General features: G+C 37.7%; 1 protein-coding gene across 3 annotated transcripts in view; it reads left to right on the top strand.

Moving 5' to 3' along the window:
• The window catches only part of SLC25A26 (solute carrier family 25 member 26), a 149,462-nt gene that overhangs the window by 104,786 nt on the left and 24,464 nt on the right, over positions 1-20,212 (top strand). For all 3 annotated transcript variants that reach the window (XM_070576866.1, XM_070576868.1, XM_070576867.1), the window contains one exon: positions 7,924-7,968. In XM_070576866.1, coding sequence (XP_070432967.1) covers positions 7,924-7,968 — 45 coding nt within the window. The remainder of the gene's footprint in view (positions 1-7,923; positions 7,969-20,212) is intronic.

The raw sequence follows: 20,212 nt of genomic DNA, 5'->3' as shown, positions 1-20,212 counted from the left end.
TAGGTCCCTCTGGTTGTGCTGTGCTGTATCCCTCGAATGTTCTCTGGAATCCCATCCCAGTCAGTCTGCCCACTCAGGTTAGTTTGGCCTTTTTTTAGAACTTTATGTAAATAGAATCATACAGTATGAACTCTTTATGTCTGACTTCTTTTGCTCAGCATAATGTATGCGAGGATCATCAATGTTATAGCATGTATCAGTAGTTCTTTCCATATTATTCCTAATATTCCATTGTATGACTATAACAATTTGCAAGCTTCTTTCCTATTTTTGAACATTAACTATTGTGATGACAGATCTTACAGTGGACATATAATGTCATTGCTTTTTTCTTTTCTTTTGAGGAAGATCAGCCCTGCGCTAACATCTGCCAATCCTCCTCTTTTTGCTGAGGAAGACTGGCCCTGAGCTAACATCCATGCCCATCTTCCTCTACTTTATATGTGGGAAGCCTACCACAGCATGGCATGCCAAGCGGTGCCGTGTCCACGCCCAGGATCCAAACTGGCGAACCTCGGGCTGCTGAAGCAGAACGTGTGCACTTAACCACTGTGCCGCCGGCCCCTTGTCATTGCTTTTGAATAAATACCTACGAGTGGAATTTCTCGATCAAAAACATAGCAAACCGCTTTTGAAACTGATTGTTGGGGCCAGCCCTGTGGGATAGTGGTTAAGTTCACATGCTCCACTTTGGCAGCCCAAGGTTTTGCCGGTTCGGATCCTGGGCATGGGCATAGCACCGCTCATCAAGCCATGCTGAGGCAGCCTCCCACATAGCAGAACTAGAAGGACCTACAACTAGAATTTACAACTGTGTATTGGAGGGCTTTGAGGAAAAGAGGAGGGAAAAAACCCCAGAAGATTGGCAACAGATGTTAGCTCAGGGCCAATCTTTAAAAAAAAGTAAAAAGTGATCGTCCTAAGTTCCCACCAGCAAAATATGAGAGTTGTGGTTGTTCCACATCTTTACCATTATTTGTTTTTTTTTCAGTCTTTTTTTTTGTTTCAGCTGTTTTAGTGGTTGTATAATGGCACTTCAATATGTGCTTTTTAAAAAATAGTTTTTAAATTGTGGTAAAATAGATACAATATAAAATTTGCCGTTTCAATCACTTTAAGTGTACACTTCTGTGTCATTCACGATGTAGTAAAACTGTCTCTACTATCTACTTCCAAAATTTTTTCCTCACCCCAAACAGAAGCTCTTTGCTCATTAAGCAGTAGTCCCTACTCTCCTCTCCCCTGAGCCCAGGCAACCTCTGGTCTAGTTTGTCTCTGAGTTTCCCTGTACTGGCTGTTTCATATAAGTGGAATGATGCAGTATTTGGCCTTTTGTGTCTGGCTTGTTTAACCTAGTCTGGTTTCAGGGTTTATCCATATTGTAGCCCATCTCATAACTTTATTCCTTTTTATGGCTGAGAAGATTCCATTGTATGGCTATACCACCTTTTGTCTATCCATCTGTATGTTGATGGACACTTGAGTTGTTTGGTTATTTTGAATAATACTGCAGTGAAGACTGGTGTACAATTATCTGTTTGAGTCCTTGTTTTCAATTATTTTGGCTATGTATCTAGGAGTGGAATTGCTGGGTTGTATGGTAATTCTGTGTTTAACTTTTTGAGGAACCACCAGCCTGTGTGTTTTAATTAACATTTCTCTGATGACTAATGATGTTGAATAACTTTTTATGTGCTTATATTAGTGATTTGTATATCTTTCTATGTGAAGTGCTTTTTTCAAATCTTTTGTGCATTTAAAAAATTGGGTTATTAGTTTTTATTATTGAGTTTTGAAAGGTTTATGTATTCTGACTAGAAGTCTTTTGTCAGATATATGTTTCGCAATATTTTCTTCCATTCTGTAGCTTGCCTTTTTATTAACAGTATCTTTAAAAAATTTTTTTAAAATTGTGGTAAAATACACCTAACATTTACCAGCTTAACCTTGTTTAAGTGTACAATTCAGTTGTATTAAGCATTTTCACATGTTGTGAACCACTCTCCAAAACCTTTTTCATTTTACAAAACTGAAGCTCTGTACCCATTAAGCAATAACTCCCTATTCCCTTCTTCTGGCCTCCTGGCAGCCACCATTCTACTTTCTGTTTCTATGAATTTGACTACTCTAGCTACCTCATAGAAGTGGAATCATACAATATTTGTTATTTTGTTCTGGCCTGTTTCACTTGGCATAATGTACTCAATTTCATCCATCCTGTAGCATGTCCGAATTTCCTTGTTTAAAGCTGAATAATATTCCATTGTATGTATATACTACATTTTGTATATCCATTCATCTATCAGTGGGCACTTGGATTGCTTCCACCTTTTGGCTATTGTGAATAATGCTACTGTGAATATGAATGTATAAATCTCTCTCTGAGACCTCGCTTTTAATTCTTTAGTGTATGTACCCAGAAGTGGAATTGCTGGATCATATGGTAATTCTCTTTTTAATTTTGAGGAACCACCATACTGTTTTCCAAGCGACTGCACCATTTTACATTCCAGCAATAGAGTACAAGAGTTCCAGTTTCTCCATATCCTTGCCCATACTTCTTATTTTCTGGGCTTTTTTGATGGTACTTTCCTAATGGGTAATGTTTCATTGTGCTTTTGATTTGCATTTCTTTAATCATTAGTGATTTTGAGCATCTTGTCGTATGCTTGTTGGCTATTTGTCTATCTCTTTTGGAGAAATGTCTTTTCAAATCCTTCACCCATTTTTAAAATTGAGGGTTTTTTTGTTGTTGAGTTGTAGGAGTTCTTTATATATTCTGAATATTAATCCCTTATTAGATATATTATTTGCAAATATTTTCTCCTATTCTGTAGGTTGCCTTGCCAATCTGTTGATTGTGTCCTTTGGTACACAGAAGTTTTAAATTTTGATGTAGTCCCATTTGTCTAGTTTTGCTTTTGTTGCCTGTGAATTGGCGTCGTATCCAAGAAATCATTGCCAAATCCAAGGTCAGGAAGATTTTCCCCTGTTTTCTTCAAAGAGTGTTACGGTTTTAGGTCTTAAATTTGGATCTTCAATTTATTTTGACTGAATTTTCGTATATAGTGTAATGTAAGGCTCCAACTTCATTCCTTTACATGTGAATATCCAGTTTTCCTAGCACCATTTGTTAAAGAGGTTGTTCTTTCACCATTGAATGGTCTTGGCACTCTTGTCAAAGATCGTTTGACCATGTATGCAAGGGTTTATTTCTGGGCTCCCTATTCTATTCCATTGGTCTATGTGACTCTGTTGGTGCTACCACCAGTTTTGCTTACTGTAGCTTTCTAGTAAGTTTTGATGCTCTCAAGGCTCCTGCCTTTGAGATCTAATAGATTTACTTGAGAATCAAACTGCTCATACGCTTTTCCTTTTCTACATTAGATTTTGATACTCTGATGTCCATTTGGTGCTTTCTCTAGAAAGATGCTTTAGGAATTTTAGTATGTTTTATAAACCTGAGGATTAATTAACTTTCAGTTTTTCCTACTTTTAAGAAGGCGAAATAAAGGAATAAAGGAAAGCTTAATTTCCTTTATTAGTATATGTTCTTTTCTCTATGTACCGTGCAGGTAAATGGATTATAGTTGTTAAAGTTAAAAATCATATATATTTATTGTTAGAATTCCTTCCAGGTATGTCAAATGCTAGCAGACCAGATTTGAATGATTTTCACTTTTTTTTTTTTTAATTTAAGGACAATGGTCATTTTGGGGCAAAAGGTTTTTAGGTCTTCAACTTCATTTGTCCTTGGTTACCACTGGGTTTAATGGGAAAAGGCAGAGTATTTAAGAGGAGAAATGTCTTTATCTGTGCGACACTGGAATGGAAAAGCCTAAATCAAGCACAGAGATTTGGACGCTGTTGTGCAACAAAAAGGAGACTGTCATGTGGGTCACTTGTAGGATCCCTTGAAAGTTAGAATGGGCCAGTGCTTGAACCAACCCCGATATCCATGGCAGACCTACCAATTCCATGCTGTTCTTCAAACCCCTTCTGATTTAAGGTCTTAGCAGCAGTTTCTGTCATTTTTCTAAATCTTATTGCTGGAGAATTTTGGGTTATTTCTGCCAAGTATAAGAGCTTTCACAGCTTTTTATTTATTTACTTACTTATTTTTTTGTTTGAGGAAGATTAGCCCCGAGCTAACTACTGCCAATCCTCCTCTTTTTGCTGGGGAAGCCTGGCCCTGAGCTAACATCTGTGCCCATCTTCCTCTACTTTATATGTGGGACGCCTACCACAGCATCGCTTTTGCCAAGTGGTGCCATGTCTGCACCCGGGATCTGAACCAGCGAACCCCAGGCTGCCGAGAAGCGGAACGTGCGAACTGAACCGCTTCGCCCCCTGGCCGGCCCCAATTTCATAGCTTTTTAAATGTACTTTCCTGTTCCTTTGGCTTCCTGGATCAATCATAGTAGTAATATGTTCATAGCAGCTTACAATCAAGTCTTATTATTTTTTTAAATGTATTGTTATTCTGATTTGATCTTTCCATTGAAAAATAGAATTTTAAAGCTAAGTGATACCTTAGAAGTCATATTCCCTCAGTTATATTTTAAATTACATCATTATTCGTTAAAAGACTATGAGGTTACAGTCATTTGTTTTAAGGTCACAGGCTTATGAGCGTGGATTGGCTTCCAGGATGATTCTAGTCCAATACTTGGTGATAGGTAAAGCATGCTCATGATGTGATTTGGTACATTCTTTATTTCATTAGTAATGCCCAACGCTTTCTTCCCTGCTGGCACCCCCGGATTTCATTTTATCTGCTTTATGGAGTCCTCCCATGCGCTCTTGTATAGGATTATTGCTGTGGTTATTACTAGCGGAAGCCATGTTGAATTTTAGCAGGGTTTCCCCTCTACATCTGCCTCTTTGATGGTAGCTGGGTTTACTGCTGCTCACTTATTAGTGCCCTGGGTCTTAACCACCTTACTCAAACAAAACATCTTAAATGGAGGCATTAAAAAGGTCACTACAGTGAGCCGTTTTGTAACTTTTGGTGCAATAAAATGGGTATGTTGTGTTTTGGAATATAAGACCTCTGAGTGCAGCTATTCATTTTCTTCATCTATAAAACATTTTAGAATAACAGCTTACATCTGTTTGGGGTTTAAAATTCCACGTTTTGAAGAAACATCACTGTTATGTAACTCCAAACCAGACATGGGGCGGGAGCTAGCTTTGTGACAGGCGCAGGCTCTGTAGAAGCTGGGGAAGTATTTGTGTTAGCTCTGGAGCCATGTTTGCTGGCAGGCCTTCCTTCACATGTGTTAAACACATTTTCATTATTGTTTCTTCGTATTGTAAGTGACAAGACGCATTCAGTATGATTTTGGCTTGAAGAATATTTGAAAAATTTTTACGCATCAGGAGTTTGTCTTATGAGGGATATTTCACTACCGGAAACCAGAAATAAATTTAATTATTTAAGCATTCACAGCACGTTTAATTACCTTAGACTGTCAATTAATCTTGTTTTAGAGAGTAAAGTTGGGATTTACTGTTGGCTCACTTTTAAAAATAAATACCCAATGGAATAGTTTGGCCATTTCAAATGTGTGATTTTTAAATTACTACTTTAAGTTGAAGGAACAATTTAATGAACAACTTTTAATAGAGGAAAATGGGCAAAATGTTCATCTACAGAATTCAAAATCTAATGTTACTTGCTAAGTACCAAAGAAGTGTTGATAACATACAATGCAGTTTGCTGAATTATTTTAATCAAGAAGTAAAGAATGCTAGCATGGACTGTTGCAGTAAATTATAAGGCGTTTTTTCACCTTAAAATGTGTGAAATATTTACATTCTTATTAAAATGTGATATATTTACATTTAGGAGAAGAGAGTACAAAGAAGAAAATTAAAATCATTTATAGTCCCATTGTCTGTTAGTCTTTTGGGGTATTTTATTACATATTGTAAATTTTTAAAAACCTAGAAAAGCCTTTAGGATTGTTACATAGTCCGTTTTTTGGGTTTAGATAATTAAGTTAATTGGAAATACAGCACTTCAATTTCAGAATGGACAGTGTCAGATACTTTTGTGTTTTAGTGACAAAAACCGCTAAATTTGACTCCTGTTGTGGAACTTTGACATACGGGGTGGAGTGCTGCTTATTTATGAAGGTGACAGACTTCGGTGAGATTGTAGTTTGTCACCTTAAACTAGTCTATTGACACTGATTTTTTTCCCTCACTGCCATTTCCTGCCTGAATGGCAGGGAGATTTTGTTTCTGTGGCCGCTGTCAAACCCAGGGCTGTCATTTGTTCTAGCAGAGTAAGACAGATGATGCTGGACTCTTAATTTCTGATCAAATATAAATATTTTAGAAGTAGTTTAATGCCCTTAATTCCTGGGAAGGTAAATACCCATTAATTCCTTCAAAATCGTGATCTCTAGTGTGCACGCACACACACACACACACTCTTACACGCTTAGATATCCATATGCATTTTGTTAATATTCAAAGTCCGCATTTACTTTTTCACTCACAACTGACCTGAGTACAGAATAGTAGGACTAGGGCCGTGGCCTGCTTGTGAGCAGGAGCATCCTAGTGCAGGCCCACTGGGCAGTGAGGGGATGTTACGTAGGTCAGTAGGTGGGGTCTGCTGGAGTTCAGGCATTTTTGTTTTAGGAAATATGGAGGTGGAGTTCTATTTTAGAATTTTATTTAAAGCAAATAGATTTATTAAAAGCAAATAGATTATACTGTGGGGGAATTTATATGCAGATAAATGCACTTAGATGTATTTTAGCTAGAATAGTAGTCAGACAGGGCTCTGGAATCATATTGTCGGTCTTCTTACTTCCTAACTGCGTGCCTTTAGGCAAGTTATTCAGCTTCTCTGAACCATCTCTCTCCTCATCTGTAAAATGGGGGTGGTGATAATACCTGTTTTAAAGGGTTGTTGTGAGGATTCACTGAAATAAAACAACTAACTGTAAATACTCATTTAAATGTAAGTGTGGAGATTATCTTCACTCATACTTCATTACTACAGATTGCTCTTCTCCCTGACTGTGCTTGGGACTAAATCAGGCGCTCAGGCCCACTTCTGCACCTGTCCGTTTACAGCCCTCTAATCCTCCAGCATTGGTAAGGTGTTCCTTCCTTGAGGGGTGCTGACTTCCCACGCCCATGCTCTGCCCCTCAGGTCCGTTTCTCTGCTTACTCTTGCAAGTGGCTCTATCTGTCTCCTTTCTCTCTCCCCTACCCTCTCGTGCCCTCTACTTGGCTTGCCCTCCCTCATTCCTCTCCTGCTTTTCTTCTTTCTCCTCCCCCTTCTCTCCTTCCTCTCTCTCTCCCCTCGTTGCTCCCCCTCCCTCTCTCCTCTCTTTACCCCTCCTCTCTTCCTCTCTCCCTGTTCTTCTTTCCTTCCCTTCCCCTCCCCTCCTTTTCTCTCCTCCTTCCTCCTGCCTACTGTCTCCGCCTCCCCGACTCTTCCCTCTCCCTCGGCCTTCCCCTCCATCTCTCTTCCGCTCCGTGGTGTTTCTCTTCTAAACCTTAACACTGGCCTGCTAACAAGTAGACAGGTCTGGTTCCTAAGCAGGAAAACGTCAAGTCTTTAAAATCTTTATTACTTGCGATGGGAAATATTTATTTTGTCATTTCGATAGCCAGAGCCTCTGCATATCATGCTTCTCTTTCCATTTCAAAAGGGCTTCACAGCATCATTTTGTGTCCCTTGGGCTCAAAAAGTTAGTAGAACTCTACCGGCAGTTACAGTTTAACTCGTTTTCTCAAAACTGTGTATACCATACCTATACATTGTTTAATGTTAGCTTTGTTGTATATATAAAGTTAAAATGAAATAATGTTTCTAAATAATTATAGATTCATAGAGTAATACTAGGCGAGCTCTGATTTTTCCTGCATAATTTATTTGATTTTTTTTCTTTTCAGATTCCTTTCTCGTTGGTCCAGTTTCCCTTATGGGAGTCCTTAAAAGTAAGTTTTCCAATCTTCATATAAAATTTCTCTCTAATTATCATAAATATCCAATAGTTTCAGTGTGGAGTAGTAGAATATAATATTGACCAGCAGTTTAAAAACTCAAAATTATTAACAATTGAAAACGTTTTTTGTGTGTGATTTGTACATCAATTGAGTCTTTTAAATATGTTCAGGTGTCCGTGGTACCGGGAAATAAGCCTGGCAGGCAGGGCTGAAATCCTCAGATGTCGAGGAGAAAACTTGCTTCACTTTCTTCTGTATTGCAGCTCTTTTTCCACCCAGTTGAGTTTTATTTTACGTCACTGGTGTGTGTGTCTGTCTGTGTAGAGGTGAAGGAATAGCAATGAAGGTAAATGGAAAAGGAAAGAAAGCAAGGCCCTCAATATTTGTAGGCTTAGAAGGCCGAGGCCTCTTCCACCCATATAATGGTGGACAGGATGGGAGAGAGGCAGGGGGTATGGGACTCTGACTGTCCCTTCTGTGTTTTGCTGCTCACCCCAACTAGGCCCAGGAACCCCCAGTGAGAAGGAGCAGAGTGTGGTGACGTTGTGAGTCAGCTTCGGGGAAGGTAGCTCATATGCTTGAAAACAAACATTAAGTGAATTTTAAAAGCCTGTGTTGAAGACACGCAGAGACCGTTCGCTGTATTCGTTTTTATCTTCTGGTGCAATGATTTTGAAAATTGTGGGTCATGATATGAATTGTGTGGGTGTTTGCCAACATTTTAAAGACTATAAAAAAAAAGAAAATAGAGAACATCTTCTGTGGTAAGGAGAAGTCTTATTTTGTAAAACTTCAGTGTTGAGCATGTGCGTTCACACACACCTCTGTACTGGGTCACAATGTAAAATGTATTTATCACGGTGGATAATGATCAAAAGAATCTGAAAACCTTTGTTCAAATAAAGATAGTTTATAAATGACCAAACCTTCAAAGGGCAAAGTATCTAGGTAGACATGTGATAATACAAAAAATGAAGGAATTACTCCCATAATTGTATGGAATTAGTAATCATAGAGTGCTCATAGAAAATGTCATTTGAAGAATAACAAATTATTTGGACTCTGAGAAATATTCTGTTGAGGTTATATACTAAGGATAATAAAATGCAGCAAAACATTACTCTTAAAAGGAATATTCAGTATTGAGAAATAATTCTTACAAGTCATGTGATTTCAAGAAGTAGTACAGCTTATTTAATAGATTTTTCTGGGTGTTTCATGGTCGTTGTTTTGTTTGTTTTGTTTTGACCATTTTCTGTGTGGTGCATGTGAAAATGAATTTCTCAGGCAGTTTCTGGGCGTGAAGCAATAGCTATCCAATGAGAAGGTCACATTGCATGAGCCTGACAGCTCTCCTTTTTTGTGTGTGACAAAAGAACAATGAAACAACAGCTGTCCAGCAAACAAGGCTCACTGTATTACTGTCTCAATAACCAGCATTCACACAGTTTCTGCATACTCTCTAACATCCTCGCGCCCTATCTCTGCATAGGAATGTTTTGAACCCCAAAGCCGGAAAAGCACGGGGTTTATTTCTTTTCAGTGTTAAGGACATTTGCAGTAATCTAGCTAGTTAAGAAATGTCTAGAATTTTTCAGAGTAGTCTCAGATAACAATGTTAAGCTTTAACAATTTTCTTTGAGCAAATGTTAAGATGCTATAGTTTTTTTTTTAAGTTGGCTTTATTGAGGAATAATTTTCATACTGGGAAATTCACTCTTTATAAGTGTGAATTTTTATGAGTTTTGACAAATGTTTATGATTACCACCATAACTAAAATATAGAATATTTGTAGTTTTCTCTTTTCCAGAATGTCATATAAATAAAATAAGACATTATATAGCATTTTGTTTCTGGCTCCTTTCACTGAATATGATGCTTTTGAGATTCATTCATGTTTTTGTGTGTACCAGTAGTTTGTTTCTTTTTGTCACTGAGTAGTATTTCATTGTATGAATGTACTACAATTTGTTTATTCATTCACTAGATGATACATATTTGAGTTGTTTCCAGTTTTTGATGATTATGAATAGAGCTGCTATCAACATTTGCATATAGGTGTTTGTATGGACATATGCTTTTGTTTTTCTTGAGTAAGTACCTAGGAGTGGGATCGCTGGGTCATAGAGAAGGTATAAGTTTAATTTTATAAGAAACTGACAAAGTATTTTCCAAAGTGGCTGTACCATTTTGCAACAATGTCTGAGAGTTCTAGTTGCTCTGCATCCGTGTCATTACTTGTTATTATTAGATTTAAGAAACAATTTTAGCCATTCTAATAGTTGTATACTGGTATCTCATTGTGGTTTCAATTTACAGTTTTCTCATATCTAAATAATGTTGAGCGTCTTTTCATTTAATAGTGCTTTTATTTTTTTTAACATCCAAATGTGAAATCACAGTGCTTTGTAGAACTTCTTTTATTTTTGTATTTATGATTTTATCCTTTGAAATTTGCTTTTGCGACCATAGATTTTATTATATGGAAGGGTTTCTCTATTATATTTATGTGGAAGTACTACTCAGGAAAATTTTTCTTGACAAGGACTTTAGCAGATTACATGCACATGCTGCAAGGAGTGGGAGTGTGGAGCTAGGCGGTGGCTACTATCATCTTAAACTTACTCTGCCTAAAATTGAGGGTATTACCTTTCAACTAAAATCACTTCCTCCTGCTGTATCCCTGATTTCTGTTAGTCATACCACCATTTTCCTGACCCTTTGGTCCCAAACCCCAGGTTAAAGTCTGATTCTCATCTTTCTCTTCCTCCATATCACATCACTTACCAAGTTTGGTTGACTCTGACTTTTTTGGAACCTGTGGCCTCCTTTTTATCAGATTCTTATTAACTTACATCTGAACTAAGTTAACAGTTTTTCTCCTTTCTCATGCATCCTACACCTTGAATTTGTGTGATATTGGTTAAATATCTCATTGAAGTTCTCAGAAATTAAATAGTTTCTAAAACATAGAGCTGTTGGCACTCAAGGATACTGTGTCCTTAACTGGTTTATTCAGCTCCCCTGCCCTTAAACTTTTTCCTTTATACTTTCCCTCTAGCCAGAATAGACTCCTTACTGCCTCTGTTTGTTGGCTCCTTTTTGAAATGTGCTTCCACGGATCCAAATATTATGCATCTTTCAAAGCTAGTTGATTTTTTTTTCTCCCGCTTCAAATCTTCCAATCCAGGCCCTGAAGATTTACCCTTATTTACCAAACATTTGTCCATATTGCTGATTGATGTTTAGTCACGTAGTATATTGTGTTTAAAATATTTTAGAACCAAGCCTTAGAGTATTCGAACAAGGCCTCAACCCCTTCAGTTTACAGATAAGAGACAGAAGCAGTTAGTACATGTTGCCTGCCTACTCTGAGCTAGACATGGTTCCATTTCACAGCAATGCAAAGATGAATGAGAAATGGCTAATGTCCTTGAGGGGCTTATAGTCTATCAGAGAGGCACACACTCACAGGTAACCTCAAGGTCATGTGTCTGTAATGGAAGACCAGTCAAGGTAGGTGGGAGCCAGTCCCCCGACTCTGCCTGTCTGTACACTACCTCATTTTTATGTTCTTCTTTTTTTTATAGTACATATACTTACAAAAAAGATTTTAGATCAAAGAAGACTAGACACCGTGAAGAGGAGGGAAAATAGAAGGGATAGATAATCATATCCAGAACCTCCAAGAAGATAATTTTCCTTTAAGGTTTATGTGGAGTTTGGAAATTTATGGCAGCCCAACAAGAAGAGAAACATGGTAAATTCTGTGGTTCTTATTACCCAACAAAGACCCAAAGACCCTTATTATTTCATCTTGTCCCTTAGTTTTGGATACCATCTTTATACGGATGACTTGTGCCTTTATAGTTCTCTTGTGGACCACTTCCTCTGAGTTACACCCTCATATAACCAGCTTCCTAGGTGAAGTCCTCACTCAAGGTGTCTCAGGGGAGCCAGATCAGAACAGAACTTTTGGGTTTTATTCCCCTTCTCCCTGACCTATTCCTCCCCAGTTGTCCCCTTCTCAGTAAATAGCACAAATATATATTGCTCACTAAAGTAGAAAGCTAAGAATTATTCCACAGTTTTCCTTTTCCCTCATCCCTTATATTCAGCCCATCAACAAGTCCACTATTCTAATTGAAGCCTCTTTCTTACCTCTTGCTTCACTTGTCACATTGGCTTCTCAGATGGTCTCTGAATTCCATTCTTGTTTCCCTGAAATATCTTCTCTTCACAGCAGCCAGAGTGATCTTTAAAGAAATGGATCAGATTGTACCGCTAAACCCTTCAGTGACATCTCTTTGAAAGAATAATAGAATCTACAGTTTAAACCATGACTGATGGTGCCCTATGTCATCTGGCCCCCTCCTACAGCACTGACCTTGTCTCACACTACCCGCCCGCTTTGCCTCACTGGCCTTATCCTGTACACCACCCACCTGCTACACTCGATCCGCACTGTATCCACTTACTGCGCTACAATCCTGCTGGCCTCGCCTCTCTTCTTTTTGGACACGCCAAGCTGGTACTTATCTGCAGAGTTTTTACATTTGTTGTGCCCTCTGCCAGAAGTAGTCTTTATTCATTCATTCTACACATGGTTACTGAGTGCCTGTTCTGTGCCAGCATTTTCTGGGGTTTTGGGCTTTAGTAATGAAGAGGACTGACAAAAATCCCTTCCCTTATCGAGATTTCATTCTAGCTCTTTCCCTAGGCTTTTTTCATGTCCACCTCTTTCTTGTTCCCCAAGTCTTAGGTCAGATGTCACCTCAGAGAGGCTTTCCCTGTCCACCCCTCTTTCAAGTAGGACCTTCCCTTCTTCCCGCCCCAGTAATCACAGCACCTGTTTATTTCTCTCCTAGCATTTCTGTAGTTGAGTTAATTTAGTTATGCACTTATTATCACCCGAATACTTATGAAAGATATCACTTGTGTGTTGAGCAGATACTGTATGCCAGGCACTGGGCTAAGCACTCCATATTCATTAGCATCTCATTCACATCACACATTAACCCAGGGAGGTAGGCTTGTTATCCCCACTAAAACAAGGAAACCAGCACTCAGAGAGGTTGTCTTTCATCTAGTAACCGAAGTCCTCGGTTTCCTGTCCAGCATGCTTTTGCTATGTTAATATTGTTAGTGATAATAACCGGAGTAATAAAAACAATCATAATACCTAACATTTCAGTTAAAATGGCCAGGCACTGTGATAAGCACTTTCCATGGATTATCTCCTATTAATCTTCATGACCATTCTGTGAGATAGGTGGTATTATGGTCTTCATTTTGTAGATGTGGGAACTGAAGAAGAGTTTGCATACCTTGTGCAAGGCTGCTGGAATATTAAATATTAAGGGGTACAGCCAGGATTTGAACCCAGGCAGTCCTGACGGCAGAGTTGATGTTCTTCATCATTTTACACACCACTTTGCACATAGCACACAATATCTTTAATAATGTTTTTGCTGTTTCATATGCTCGAAAGTTGAGGTCATATTATATCAAATCATCTTGTTTAAGGCATTCCTGCGAATTGTGTTGATTCCCTAACTTGAAGACAGAAAGCTTAAAAACGCTAGCTACCAGATTTCTTAGACCAACTGTCCCAAACGCCCCTGGCGCTGCTGCGCTTGGGTGGAGCTTAAGCAGTGTTCACTTCGGGGCTCAGCTCTTTGTGACGGGCCGCGGGGAAGCACAGATAGTTTGTGGTAATGAGTGGAGCCAGACCACATTTTTCTGTGTGTTTGTGTTTAGTTTCTTACAGGACGTTGCTTATTGGAGGAAGGAACTTTGTCTTTTGATTGTTTATGTTTATATTCTTTATAATTCCATCTTTTACACAGAAGGTGTTTATAACTATTTACTAATTGTTTGAAGGTTAGCATTCTTTCTTTTTCATGTTCAATGCAAAGTTGGATAACTGTATACATTCTTTTATTTATAATTAGTTTCTTTTAGAAGTATGTTCACTGCTACAACACACAGATTTGCTCTTACTGAGCTTTAGGTAAACAGTAAGCATATTTTGAAAGGATGTGATTAAAATTTCCTGTAAAAGTGTCAGATTTTTTCTGTTTTCTGAATATTCCACATCAGTGTCCAGTGCAGTGTAGAGGAGTGTTAAGAGTGCTGTCAGGTCTGAATCGTTTTGCCTCTAGCCAAAAGGTGTTAGAAAGCTGCAAAGCAGTACCTAGAAGAAATGCACGCTTTAAGCTCAGATGCAACGTTTGAAGCAAAATGAAAATAAAATCAGTTAGGTTTTGTATGACTGTGACATTACACTGATGATTTTATAAGATGAAATCATAGCCTTGTAATCGAAATCAGGGGCCAGTGTATTATCATTTCAATTATGGTCCCATGTATAAAATAATTACTTAGATTTTTCACTTACATTTTATAAATATTTTAAGCAGCCAGTACTTTATAAAAACTACATTTTTATTCAAGTTGAAGAGTAAATAACTTGTTTATTGTTGTTGATTCTTATTTTAATAACAGTTAAAATGTGTATCACCACCCTACCCACACCAAAATTCTACCATACCTCTAGTAATATAAACAAAATAATAGTAATTTAGAAGATGCTCAGGGTCTCCTTGTCGTTAGTACTGTCAAGTTGATTCCAACTCCTAGCGACCTTGTGTACAGCAGAGTGGAACCCTGCCCAGTCTTTTTGTGCCATCCTCTCACCTTCTGATGCTGTATCAGACAATGCTCCACTGCTATTCATAGGGTTTTCGTGGCCAATTTTTTTGGAAGTGGGTGGCCAGATCCTTCTTCTTGGTCTCTCTCAGTCTGGAAGCTCCACTGAAATCTGTCCACCATGGGTGACCCTGCTGGTATTTGAAATGCCGGTGGCGTAGCAACACACAACTGCCACAGTATGGCATCTGACGGATGGGCGGTGTGGTTCCCTGACTTGGAAATGAACCTGGGCTGCGGCAATGAGAGCGCCAAATCTTAACACTAGACCCCCAGAGCTGCCTCAGTTTCTCCACATACACCATTTCATTTGATTGGGAGAATCTGGTGTCTGCACAGACATGTTTGGTCAGAACATAGATTCCTATGAAGGTGTATTAAAGATTGAGAACAGAGTAAAGAATGATAACAGAGTAAAAATGTGTGTGTGTATGATTTTTGTTGTACTAAACTTGTTCCCCAAATTAAATATAACATGTCTGTATGGAAGAAAACACCTGCAAATAAGAGCAAAGTATTTATTGTGAAGTATTTATAGTGAAATCAGAGTCTAAGATGCCAATTAAGACTTTAGCGAAAGCACATTATAATGAAGCTGACGTCTTTTGACAATTTAAAAACTACAAGAACATTTGAATTCTTCATTTGCCTCCTGGAAAATATGGGACACTTCATACAAAAAGAAAAGAATTAGAATTCTACAGTATCCTTTCATTCAATTTATAAAAGTAATGGGTAACATTTTCTTGTTTCTAGGGCTACTGAGGGAGAGAGAAAGAAAGAGATCCAAAATGTTTAGAAAACGCTTGTATTTTATAATTTGGCCAATTAAAAGATAAAGACAGGTGGTGAGAGAGAGATGACAAAGAAAACTAAGTAGGGAATAAGGAGCATTATGTATAGCAAAGGCCTGAGAGGAAGAGAGGAAAGGGTGTGACTTCTGAGCTCTGGATTCCTCCCTTAGCTTCTCATTTAGACCTGGGTACCAGCTGCCCGACATCCTCCTGTCGTTAATGTGAAGCCAAAGTGATCACAATACCTCATACGTTCATTGCAGGTTCCATTACTTTGAGCTGAAGGTAAGATGGAACCATGCCTCATGAGTCCCACAGCCTTAGGGGTAGTGGGTTAGGGCCCTTTGTCAGAAAAAAATAAAAAACACAACAGTGTTCCTCTTTTGTTTCCTTTCTTCTATGCATTTCTCTCCTACTTATGTGGTTTTGTGACTAAAATGAGATAAATATCATTTAGATAAAAGATTCTTATAATAAGTCATATTGAATTTTGTTGGCTGAGACAAAGTTTAAAGACAAACTTTAATCAGATTATCAAACATAAACATATATTAAAAATCACTTTAAAAAATCCCTATAATGATTCCCAGTTCCTTTGGAGATGTAAATTTGATTTCAAGGGATCCATCTATAGATTCACATGTAACCTCCTTTAAAAAGTGGAGAAATTTGGGGTCTGGCCCCGTGGCCGAGTGGTTAAGTTCGCGCGCTCCGCTGCAGGCGGCCCAGTGTTTCGTCAGTTCGAATCCTGGGCGCGGACATGGCACTGCTCATCGGGCCACGCTGAGGCAGCGTCCCACATGCCACAACTAGAAGGACCCACAACTAAGAATATGCAACTATGTACCTGGGGGCTTTGGGGAGAAAAAGGAAAAAAATAAATAAAATCTTTAAAAAAAAAAAAAAGTGGAAAAATTTGTTCTTTAGACTTCCTAGTTATTTGTGAGCATTTTTGGTGTCTGCTTCCCAGCTAAACCTAAACAAAACCTTGGAGCCATCTTAGCACAGCTCACCAGAAAGCCTTGTTCTGTTAAGTAAATGTTAATCCTTGAAGTGGAACCTATTTGCCATTCCTGATTTATACGGTTCTCTGCTGAGCCAAGAGTGAAAATTTAGGATTATGATGTTGGGCCAGTTCATGTTTTCCCCCATTCTTTACACAAAGGTAAAATTATAGAACACTGCTTACATTTGAGGTATTTGTATATTTGCCTGCTGCAAATACAAGGAACTGTGCAAGGCCTTCTGGGAATCCAGAGATGAAGGTAGTGAGGTCCCTCCCTTGTAGAATCAAGGATGAGATGAGAGAGCTTTTGAAGATTATGAAAACAGTGGCTTATTACTATTTATATTTTTCTGGTGCTCTTGAGAATAGAGGCTTATCAGTATATGTTTCCAGATAAATAGAGCTTGTCAATGTAAGTCCGTCAATTCTTTCATTTTAACCACGTTTGATAAAAATCTTTGTAAAAGATTGTTGCATACTTAAACATAGCAAGCCAAGTGTGCCTTTGCAGATAAATGTATTAAAAATAATCACATCTTTTCTTGTTGACTCAATCAACATCATTTACGTCAGGTACAGTAATTTGTTTTATTGTAATTGCTATTCAGTGGTATATTGTTAACATGAGTGGGACCTTTTGTGCCTACCCAAAACTAATAAAAGACATTAAACCACAGATCTAGGAAGCTCAAGAGAAACCCTAATCAAAATAAATACCCCTCCAATAAAACCTAGCCACACACATTGAAAAATATTAATTTCTAACTATAAAACCCAGATATTACTAAGAAAATTCAGCATTTGAGTCCATCCTGCTTTTGCTCAAGAATAATAAGCAAAATTTCTTTTTCTAAATTGCTAACACAATCATTTGTTAAAGACTTTCTTACAATTTCTTATTATTTTCACTACCTTATTTATCTAGAAGGCAAGTAAACCAACTAAGACACAATTAAATCAAAAACAAGGTACAAATCAACCCACACAAAGTTGTTGCTATTTACGCATTTCGGAATAGTTTCAATCCAGCTTCTATTATAACCAAAATTAGCCTATGTACTGTGAATGATCCCCAACTGTCAGTTAGTTATATCCAGTTTTAATTATGAAAACTAGTTCTGTAGGAGACGTCTATTTTAGCCTTTTAGCCACTTGATAATATTGCTAGAGCCATGGTATGGCGGAAATGAGAGCTTAATTGCGGTTCCCAATTATCTTTAATATTGTTTTCAGTTTAAAACTTTGCTTTGGAAATCTCTTTTTGAAGGCATATTGTATATGAGTACTTCACAGAGAGATGGTTCAATTAATTGAATAATAAAATTATAGGCAGCTGTTGCTTTAATTGTTTTTCAAAGTATATGTGCGAAAGCTACACACCAGCGTGATCAACTACAGTACGGAGAGCATTTGCAGGAAATTGTCTGCTGTCTTGATTGTTTTTAAAATTCTAGTGGAAGACTGAGAGCAGTGAGACCTGCACAGAGGATTGTCTTTTCTGTTGTCTTAAACAAATTATCATCTGATGTTATTAATTTGGAATTGAGTAGATGATTCTGTACACATATCTCTCCTTGTACCATAAAAAGCACATGGTAAGAAAGCATGTGGTTTCATAATCTTGCAAAATTGGAAGCCACATAGCTACTTTTAAATACAACAGCTGAAAAAGTCCCAAATTATAAGTTTTCCTGCACTGAAGCCAAAACGTTTATTTTCAATTTGTTATTCACGCATAAAACAATAATGCACATTTGGGTGGGTCTTTTGAAGTGAAAAACCAAACCTTCTCTTCATGTTATACTTTAATAGAAGACACCTGACCCGTATGCAATGGCTTGGACTCGTAGCCATTGCATAGTATTGCGCCTGGCGTTGACTCTCTGTCCTATGAATGAGTGCTGGCTGGGGCTAAGCACTATAACTCTGGGGGGTGGGGAGGCGGGGAGCCAAACTGCTTCATGCTATTCTTCCTCTGAGAGGCCTTGAGCAATAAGCAATAACCACTCGGGAAGATAGAACAAGCTGATTGTTTTTGTAGTGATATCACTAATATTCAGGATTCCTTATAATATGCTAATGATAATAGAAATATCATTAATTTAAAAAACAAACTGATGTTTAAAAATTGCACACCTTTGAACAATATGAATGGTGAAATTCAGTTGAGGTCTGTATCTTAGTAGTATTGCCTAATTTAAACCCCTGTTTTGATCATTGTTACTATAGTTATATAAGATATCAACATTAGGGGAAGCTGGGTAAAGGATATGTGGGAATTCTCCTATTTTTGCAGCTTTTCTGTAAGTCGAAAATTATTTCAAAATTAAATTTTCTATATTAACTATTAGAAATATTTCCAATCAACCTATGTTAAGGAAACTTTACTGAAGAAAAACTGCAGAAGCGAAATTAAGAACATTTCTGACTGCCACTTTCATACTTAAACTTGAAATTTCATTAACATTAACATGGAATACAAACAAATGTCCATGGATTCATCTGAAAATTTCATTTTTTATTTGAAAACAAGGAAATAGGACATTGAATTAGGATAAATGAGCAAACAGCAGGTGAAGTACGGCCACCTGGCTTTTTATTGGTCTTCTGGCGCACAGCCTCCATCATTCCCGTTGAGACTAGCACTGTGGCTCTTCACATTTAGGTCCCCTTTCTGCCCCTCACCCCAGACTCGCTCATCATTTATCTTCCTCTACAGGAATGATCATTAGACCTCTGCGGCAGTGGAAATACTTACTAGGTTGAGAAATTATGGCAACTTAAAAATTTTTGGTGTTCAGACAGGTCCTTAAAAAAAATCCTGTATTCCAGACCCACATTATTTAAACGTTTATTGCTATCAAAATATTTTCTTTAATGACTTGCACATTATAATATAGCTTCTAGTGGAGCTAGAAGTGGAACTGTGGATGGTAGTGAAGTGTCTTACAATGTTGCATATCTGCTGTTGTGTCTACAAGGCGCTCGGCTTTGGGGAGAGCCTCACAACCAGCTTCGGTTCCTCTCTTTATTCTCTGTGTGACCTCAGGCAAGTTACTTAACGTCTCTTAGCACTGGCCCTGCACCTGTGTTTGTGAAATACATACTTTCCAAAATTAGTGCCTGGAACATGCTAGGTACTCAGCAAGATGGTGACTGATATTGTCAGTAGTGATCGTTCATACTGTTTCCTACACTATATTTTTATTCTATTTTCCAATCTAATCTTAAATTATTTAAAAGTCATAAGGAATAATATTTCCACGTCCTGTGGGTAACCTTTCCTGTCTTTCCAGGCAGTTTTTTGTTGATCATAATCCTCTGGTCCCTCCACATGCATGAGCAAATACATAATTTCAAAAAACTTTCATAATTCATATACAATACTTTTTTACCAATCAGGTTCTCATCATTATTGTTGTTTAGTGAATTTAAAGTTGCTCCCAAATGAATCATTTGTAAATAACACTCATCTTTTTAGCTTGGTCTCAATATTACTTTTCCAAAGTTTCTGTATTCATACAATTCCTCATTTAAAAAAATTCCTCATATTATTTAAGCAAGTTGTTTTGGGCACTGACGTAGTTTCATTTACTCGGATATTTTAATATCATTACAGTAGAAATATGATTTGTGGTGTGGAAATAAAGTGTCTTATCAAGGCCAGTCTGTTTGCTCTCAGGACAATTATAACCTATAGATCCAAATCCTAGTGTTTTGCTA

The sequence above is a fragment of the Equus przewalskii genome, chromosome 15 (assembly GCF_037783145.1).
Source record: "Equus przewalskii isolate Varuska chromosome 15, EquPr2, whole genome shotgun sequence".
NCBI lineage: Eukaryota > Metazoa > Chordata > Mammalia > Perissodactyla > Equidae > Equus > Equus przewalskii.
This window is presented reverse-complemented; position numbering and strand designations above follow the sequence as displayed.